Consider the following 9,601-nt stretch of genomic DNA (forward strand, 5'->3'; position numbering starts at 1 on the left):
TTATGGATCTGGAAGCTCCGTTTTCCAGAATTAGAGATTAAGGTGGCTATGTTGAAGATGCCCATTGGGAAGTCACCAGGCGACAATGGGTTTTGGGTGGAATTTTATAAAAATTTTTAATGAAGATTTATCTTCAGTGTTTGAGGAGGTATTACAACAAGTAACTGAACAGGACGAGTTACCAGAATCTTGCTCTAGTGCTTTAATTACTGTAATCCCGAAAAAAGTATAGAGACCCTATTTTATTATTGAATGTCGATTATAAAATTATAGCAAAAGTGTTAGCAAATCGACTTGCCAAGTATTTACCTAAATTGATACATGTTGATCAAACAGGTTTTATTAAAAATAGAAATGCTTCAGATAATGTTCTTCTATTGATTAGTCTGGTCAATGCATATCAACAGCAGCCGTGGAAAGCAGCCTTTGATAGGGTCGAATGAGATTTTTTATTTGAAGTATTGGAGAAGTTTAAATTTGGCCCTTTTTTTATTGGTTGGGTTAAAGCTTTATATATGAACCTGATTGCTAGGATGGTGACAAATGGTCAAGTCTCATCATTCTTTAAATTGATGTGTTCAACTCGACAAGGCTGTCCATTGTCACCAGCCCTGTTTGCATTGGCTATTGAAACGTTAGCTCAAACAATAAGACAAAATGAACAGATAAGAAGGATGAGAGTTATGGATGAAGAGTATAAGATTAATTTATTTGCAGATGATGTTTTGATATATTTAACAAACCCAGAATAATCATTGCCACATTTGCAGGAATGTTTATTACAAAATGAAACATTATCTGGATATAAAGTTACCTGAGATAAGAGTGAAATTTTGCCAGTCGGAGAAGGAGACTATTCAGAGTATAAAAACATTATAAAATTGAAATGGTCTGATAAAATTAAATACTTAGGAATAATTGTAAATACTGAGTATCAATCTTTATATAAGTTAAATTATGTTCCTTTATTAAAAACGATTAAAGCAAATTTAATTAAATGGAAAGATCTTCCGTTAACTTTAATTGGTCGAGTTAATTGTATTAAGATAAATATTTTTCCTCATATTCAATATTTATTTCAATCAATACTGTGTTCTCTTTCAAAGGGTTTTTTCATGATTTAAATAAAGTCATAAGAGAATTTTTATGGAAAGGTAAATTACCGGGGAGTAGCATTATATAAACTTACTTGGAAGTATGCATTAGGTGGGTTTCAATTACCTCATTTTCAAAATTATTATGAAGCAGCTCATTTGAAATTTATTAGTAGACTGATGGATTTGGACCAACTCCCAAGTTTGACTAAAGTTGAGTTGGCTTATATTTTTGAAGTCGAGGTGTATCAATTTATATTTTGATGGAATATAAACTTGTTGAGGGAATATAATATGCCAATATTAAAAGATCTATTAAAGCTATGGACTAAAAAAATAAGATTTTAGGATCAAAAGATAAATTATCAATTTTAACTCCACTATATAACAATCAGCTTATTTCTTTTTCAATGTTTAATAGACATTTAAAGAGCTGGGATTCTAAAGGTATAAAACCTTTACAGGATTGTTTTGTAGAAGGACAGTTTCTTTCTTTTAATCAATTGAAAGAGCGTTTTGATATTGCTGAAAATTCTTTATTTGTTTATTATCAACTTCGAGCTTTGGTGAAAAATATGTATGGTAGAGAGATGATTTTACCTGTATTGAAGGCATTCAAGTCTTTGATTTCTTCTATTCCAAAGAGGAGTTATATTTCTGTTATGTACCAAGTATTACAAGACAATATGGATAAACCAGAATGGAAGAAGTCTAAGCTTAAATGGGAAAATGATTTAGCTTTTGTTTTTCCTGAAGAATACTGGGCAGATACGTGTCATGATAGTGTTACTAAATTGATGAATGTGCGGTATGGAATGGTTAATTATAACTTGTTACATCAGTTGTATTTAACCCCAGAGAAATTGAAAAAATAAGGTTTTAGTAATTCAGATTCTTGTTTTAGATGTGGTGTATGTACTGGAACTTTTTTACATGCTGTTTGGTCTTGTGTGCATGTACAACCATTCTGGGATGAAATTAAGTTAATTTTGGAAAAATTAAATAACTTTAAGTTACCATTAGATCCATCTATTTTTTAATGGGTTATATGATTCCTGCCTATCCAGATATGTGTATATACTATCTCCATAACCACCAAAGTCAAACTTACTGGCCGATAATTACTTGCCCTACACCTAATGCCTTTTTTAAACAATAGAACTACATTCGCGACCCTCCAATCCCATGGTACCACTCATTCCGCCAGTGATCTTTGAAAAATCACTGTCAGTGCCCCTGCTATTTGTTCCCTGACCTCCCTTTAAAGTCCTGGGGGAAATCCCAACAGGACCGGGAGACTTATCCACCTTAATTGACCCTAGAAGCTCCAAAACCCTCGCTTTACTAATTCCTTTCCTCTCCATAACTAAGCCCTTTGCCTCTCTTTATCTCATATAGCCCAATGTCCCCTTCCCTCATCCGTATACGGATGAGAAAAAAATTGTTCAATATTTCTCCCATCTCATACGGTTCCTGACATAGTTCAGTAGTCCCATCATGCAGTGGACCTATTCTATCCTTAACCCTCCTTTTACTGTTCACATATCTGTAAAAACCCTTAGGATTCACCTTCGCCTTATTAGCTATGGACACCTCATACCTTCTTTTTGCCTTTCTAATTTCCCTCTGAAGGTTCTTCCTGCAATCTATGCAATCTATCTTGCCTCAGCATTGCTGTAATATCCTCCCTGACAAGTAATGCCACACCTCCCCCTCTTAATCCACCAACTCTATCACATCTAAAGCAGCACTAATAGCCAATCTCCTCAATCCCTTGATTTTTATATTTAGTATAGGCCTCCCTCTTGTCCCAAACCAACTTCTTAATTTCACCAGAAAACCATAGCTTCCTCGAACTTTTAGTCTTCCCTTTTGGCCTGACAGAAATATAAAGATCCTGTACTCTCAAAATCTCACCCCTAAATGCCCTCCAAATTTCCTATACATCCTTTCCGGCAAAAAGATCAGCCCACACAACTCTCTGCAAATCCCTTCTCATTTCTCCAAATCTGGCCTTCCCCCACTTGAAGACCTTCAACTTGGACCCGACCTATCCTTTTCCATCATTAAGCTAAAGCTAATGAATCCGTGATCACTGGATCCGAAGTTTTCTCCAACCTCCGTCACCTGCCCCATTTCATTCCCAAACAACAGATCTAACACTGCTCCCCCTCTAGTGGCCGTCTCAACATATTGCTGCAAAAAGCAATCCTGAACACAATGCATAAATACTAAGCCATCATGCCCTTTTATTGACTGCGTTTCCCAAACTATGTTTGGAAAATTGAAATCCCCAAACCAACACCACCCTATTTCTACTGCACATCTCACCTATTTCCTTGCTCATTTGCTCTTCTAGTTCCTTTTCCCCATTTGGAGGCTTATAATATACCTCCATAATAGTAACCTCACTCTTCTTATTTTTCAGTTCTACCCACACTGCCTCCCTCAATGAGCCCTCCAGTCTATCTTGCCTCAGCACTGCTGTAATATCCTCCCTGACAAGTAATGCCACACCTCCCCCTCTTAATCCACCAACTCTATCACATCTAAAGCAGCACTAATAGCCACAACATCATAATACCATGTGTCAATCCACACCTTTAGCTCATCAGGTTCCTTACTTTGCTCCTCACCTTAAAGTAAATACATCTCAGGGATCTCCTACATCCTATCTTCTGCCTATCCTCCTCTCTACCATTCTCACAATTGTCACTACAAAATATTTTTATTACTTTCTGCTGTTCCTCCCTCAAATTATTTAAACATACCTCTTAGCCTACAAACCCTCTTCCTGCTGACCTGCCTAACTTGAAACCCTGTCCCCAACCATACTAGTTTAAAGCCCCCCCCACCCACGGACAGCCCTAGCAAATGCCCCCGCCAGGAGACTGGTCCCTCTGGGATTAAGATGTAACCCATCATTATGGTATAGGTCCCATCTCCCCTAAAAAAGGTCCAAGAACTTGAAACCCTGTCTCTTACTCCACCCCTTTAGCCACGTGTTTAACCTCCACCTAATTCTATTTCTGCCCTCACTGTCACGTGGCACAGGAAGCAATCCAGAGATTATACCCTTAGCAGTCCTCCTTTAAAGCTCCCCACCCAACTCCCTATACTCATTCTGCAGAACCACTTCCTCTTTCCTTCCAACATCATTGGTACCAACATGTACCACAACCTCAGGCTCCTTACCCTTCCTTTTTAGAATGTTCTGGATGCACATAGTCACATCCCAGACCCTGTTACCAGCGAGGCAAACCACCATCCGGTTTTCCTTATCGCATCCACAAAAACCTCTGTCTGTCCTCGTCACCATTGAATCCCCTATGATTATCGCCCTTTTCCTTTTATCCCTACCTTTCTGGGCCACAGATGTTGACTCCACACCTCTGCCCACCATAATCTGACTATCCCCCTCCTCAGTTCTCAAGGTGGAGTACCGATTTCTGAGGATTTCAGACTCAGGTGCTTGCATATGAACCTGGCCCCTCCCTTTCCTCCTCCTAATGGTAACCCACTGCCCCTCCTCCCGTGGCCCCTGGTGCGATCACCTGCTTGTAGCTCTTGTCTACGATAGCCTCATTCTCCCTAACCAGAGTGAGATCATTGAGCTGCAGCTCAAGTTACTTGACCCGGTCCTTTAGTCCACACTTCCTGTCCATGATGGCCTCACTCTCCCTAATGAGTGAAGTCATCGAGCTGCAGCTCAAGTTCCCTAACTTGGTCCCTTAAACACTGCAGCTCAGCACATTTTGTGCACACATGGATGTACGGGAGACATGAAGACTCCATGACTTCCCACATGTGACAATGAGAGCAGAAAACTGCCATCACGCACATCCTGGCTCCTTCTCCTCACACCTTATTAAGTTAACCGTGAATGTCTTACCTTTAGTCCAGCAAGCTCATCCTCAGCTTCTGCTCGCCTAAGCCTCTCAAGCCAAAGCCTCAAGGACCCACTCCTTCACTGTGCCATTCACTCACTGGGCTGCTCCTCACTGGCCGCTCCTTTGTCTTACCCATTTTTATTGCCCTTGACTAATCAACCCAATGGCCTCTAGTAGCTCCTCCTCCTCTCTGTCGATCGCCCGAGCACTGAATCACCGCCTCCTCCGACTCCTCGCCTGAACCCAGTAAACAAAGTTTTTATACCCTTACCTTCCAATGGCCTCTCGTAGCTTCTCCTCCCCTCTGTGGATCGCCCAAGCACAGAATCTCCACCTCCTCACCCGAACCTTTAGGCCGAAATCTCGGTAAGCAAATTTCATTTTATTTTATTTTTATTATAACAATTGAGTTGAGGCCTGTTTCAAAATTGCCACATATCCTTCCTGGTTACTGTTTCACTCCATTCCCTCATAATTGCCTGTTCTTGACTTAAAATATTCATTGCGAGGCACAAGCAATTTTTTAAACATTTAGATCATTGAAAAGTACTACTCAGAGATATCATTCAGTATTTGGTGACAGACATGGATGGCACCTCTCAGTCACCCTCTCCCCACTCCCCACCATCATATCCTCATTAGGAATAACATCATGGGTGCCCACATCATCAGAAGTACATTTTGAATATCTGCTGAAAAGGGAAAGATGCTGACACCACTCAGCAGGTCAAGGTATAACTGTTGACAGAGGAATGCAGTTAACATTTCGGTTGAAAATCCTTCGTGATAACTGGGAAAGTCGGGCGACAAGTCTGGCCTTGTGATGTACACGGTATCGGAGACACAAGAAACTGCAGGTGCTGGAATTTAGAGCAAAAACAAACTGCTGAAACAGGTTAGGCAGTACCCTTGGAGGGAAATGGACCTACTTCAGGACTAAGGGATGGAAGACAAGCAGTATTAAAGGAGAGAGGGGGAAAGGTCATAAGATTATAGCTGGGTGGAGGAGTGGTGAAGAGTGATGGACAGCTGAAGCCAGGTAGGGGCAGAGTTGGGAGACAGAGGCAGGAAAATGATAGGTGCAAGCAAACAAAGGAGAAAAAATGTACACCATCAGTTGCCTTATTAATTGGTCTGGTATTAATCACATGAAATTGAAATTGGGCCACACACCACCAACTGATGCAATCTTTCATCTGTGTTCCTTGCACCAGGCAGGTTTTCTAGAGAAATGAATCCAGATCTCAAGATCTTTTGCTCTGCCTTTGCTGTGATAGTTTCAACAATTTGAAAGATTGGGAATGGTACGTTAGATGTGGCCCACATTTTGGACTTTGTTGGTACTTCTATATAACAATGATACTTGGAAGTCAGGTTCTTAGGCCTGCACCTATCTGAAGTTTGGACAGTTTGTCATTATTTTGTGGGTGTATTAACATTTTCTTTTGAATCTGCAGCTTATGATTTTCAAGCAACTTCCCCTGGGATTGCTGGTGACTCGGTACGGAATTGTCCTGAAGACAGTGCATTCCTCCAAATTAATGCAATTGATCGTTGCCCAAGTCAGCTTTCTTCCATTTACACAGAGGGTTAAAAGCAGTGTCACAGAGACAAGGAGACAATTCCTCACATTTATTTCCTTCATTTTAAACATTCTTTAATCGTTTGATATTCAATGAAGTTATTCTGGTGAATTCAGATTCTATCAGCCTACCTCTCACAGAGTGAAAGCACACAATTCACATCAACTGGTAGCTGAGAGAAGAAAAGTGGAAGACAAATGCTATGGAAATACTTCTTATGTGTGAAAGAGCCAAGGAATTGAACCACTGATAATTCACCTCTTGCCAAATTACAAACTGCTTCAGAAAAATGAAAGGGAATTCACAATTTATATGATGTTATTTGTGGCGTGTTTTTGCTTTTTAATTAATCTGTGATGTTTCTTCCTCAAAAAATAAACAACAAAAATGTGCTTTCACTAATCTGGTAATCAAACAGAAATTGTGGTATGATGTTTCCACACTAAGTACACAGCAGACGGCAATGTCAAATGTACATCCCCGTCATCCATTTCTTTCCACTGTGGGTGCTAATACATGGGTGAAAGCTCCAACTAAAAGTGATGCAAACAAGATCTTTTTTACAAAATGTGGGAGCATACTACTGAAACAAATATCATTGCATGCGAAGAGAAGCTTCCAGAACAGATACCCTGTGCATTTTAAGAACTTTTTAAATGCTATTTCCTCTTTACATATGTATTACTAAGCTCAGACTATTTTTATACCTATTTTCTAAAATGTCTATTTTTTTCTTCTTTTCAATCATTAGTATGTAAATTTTTATTTATCAGGCAAAATTTTATCAGATCTCAGACAATTTTTTTTTTAATTCAGTGTTTACTTTCTTACCGATGTTTAGCATTAAATGGTCAAGATTTGAGTTAAGTTTAAACTCCTCTTTCTCTAAATTCAAAACTTTGTTGCAAAATGCTTTTATATTTGTTTTATCAAAAACAGAGGAAGAAAATTAAAATAAAATCCCAATTCAAATGCAACATGTTAGTTATGTGCCAGTATTTTATTACACAGAAATATTAACATGACTAAAATTTGATAAATTTACTGGTCCAATATAGATATATTAATCTATGGGCACAGCACTGGCTAGTTAAGATTGCATCTTGCTATAAAATAAATAGCAGTTGAACAATACATACTATTATAACCATATAACCATTTACGGAGCGGAAACAGGCCATGTTGGCCTTTCGAGTCCACACCGGTTCACTGATTTTGTGTGCCTTCTTCAGGCACTGGTCCCGGTAGATCTTCATTCAATAACGATGGACGAATTCAATGCAGGTGGAATCAGATAATAGCAAAATTATGAGCAAAAGATTGGCTGTCTGTGTACCAAAAATAGTAGATTTTTTAAGGTCTCCTGTAGTGGAGAAGTTGCAGCATCCCGAATGGCTAGAAGTAGACCCCCAAGTCCCAGGTGCACCTGAACTCTTCGTGAAAACACAATTCAGCCAACAGGTTCAGCAGATTAAAACTCTTGATGAATTGCCAGAACATTAATCAATTGATGTTGCTTTTATGACCTTTCTATGAATTTTAACTTCTCTACCCTAGGATGAGAACCATGCCCATCCCATTTCAGAGAACAGTTTTTTTTTTAATGGCATTTTTCTCTCCCAGTATTATCTACCTTTTTTTTTTCCTTGATTTTGATTTTGAATTTTCTTTCTTTCTCAGTGTCTCAGATAGGTGGGTTATCTTATTATTCAGAAAGAACGCAGTTTTTCCAGATTCCTTCTCCAGCCATTTCTCCTTTCACTTCCAGAAAGTTAAAATGTAAAGCATTTTCAGATACAGAAAATGGTGCACACAACATTCTCCAAGATGTTCTGTTCCAGCAAAATGTTAGTGTATGATGCAGTGGAAAAGTTTCAGTTGTTTATTTTCAAATTCAATTCCATTGATTGCCCTTTTTAATATGAACATTACCACACAGTACAGGCCCTATATTGTGCTGACATATATATACCCAAAATAAACAACCTCTAAAATAACAAATAATAAATTATCCCTACCTCATAAATCTCTATTTTTCTATCAGCCATGCACCTCTCCTAAATACCCCTAATATTTCAGCCTCCACCGCTATCCCTGACAATGGATTCCAGACACCCACAACTCTGTGTAAAATAAAACTTAACCTTGATATGTCCCCTAAACCTTCCTCTCTTAACTTTGTACAAATACAAAAGTACAAAGATAAAAATAAAAAGGGATAAGAAATCATCACACATCTTACCTGTTGTTAATTCAGAAATCTCAAAATACATGGAGAAAAATTGTCCAAAGTAATGAAATAAATCCAGTTTATTCATAGACGGGATTTGCTTCATTCATTAAATTTATCCTGCATTTGGAATGGTTCTATGCCAAGCTTTTCAACACCCTGAATCAATGTGTTATCTAGAAAAGCAGAACAATATTAAATACATCTTGTGGGGACCTATACATATGAATGATAGCACTATTCTTCTGTATTTTGACCTGTATGTAATGGGTAGCAGCATTCTTCTCACATCCAATAGACACTTAGCAAAGTATTTGTTGTCCATAATCACAATATTTTATGATTTGAAAACATCCATTCAAGACTGTTTTGGAAAGGTGAGCTTGTACTTTTCTGAAATTAGAAGAATTTATTCTTATTATACACTAACCCCAGTTGTACTGGAAAAAAAAATCTTTGAAATCACAATATAGAGTCATAGAATCAAGTATGTATAGAATCAAATCCTTCAAACTGACTCACCTATGCTATCCATTGACGTTTGTAGCACTTATGATCCTACATCAATCCTGTAAAATATTTCCCAGTTCCATTGAAGAAAATATAACCTATGTGAGACAAACTTTTAATTTTAGGAAATTTGGCTGCAAATTAGATTATGTGTGCAATCTGTAGTAGTTTAAATAATATGTGATTATTATTTTTATTCAGAGAATGCAAAGTGTATTTGCAGAAGGATAATATTATTTTTAATTTTCCACATGCCACAAATTTATAACTCATGCATGAGGTGCCCCATATTTA

The 9,601-nt window shown here is 38.1% G+C and overlaps 1 protein-coding gene across 1 annotated transcript in view; it reads left to right on the forward strand.

Moving 5' to 3' along the window:
• LOC138758388 (zinc finger protein GLIS3-like) overlaps nucleotides 1-7,243 on the forward strand; it is a 484,048-nt gene extending 476,805 nt beyond the window's left edge. Inside the window, exon 10 of the mRNA XM_069927224.1 lies at nucleotides 6,442-7,243. Coding sequence (XP_069783325.1) covers nucleotides 6,442-6,578 — 137 coding nt within the window. The 3' untranslated portion in view covers nucleotides 6,579-7,243. The remainder of the gene's footprint in view (nucleotides 1-6,441) is intronic.
• The last annotated feature ends 2,358 nt before the right edge of the window (nucleotides 7,244-9,601 follow it).

This window comes from Narcine bancroftii, chromosome 1 (assembly GCF_036971445.1).
Source record: "Narcine bancroftii isolate sNarBan1 chromosome 1, sNarBan1.hap1, whole genome shotgun sequence".
Classification (NCBI taxonomy): Eukaryota; Metazoa; Chordata; class Chondrichthyes; order Torpediniformes; family Narcinidae; genus Narcine; species Narcine bancroftii.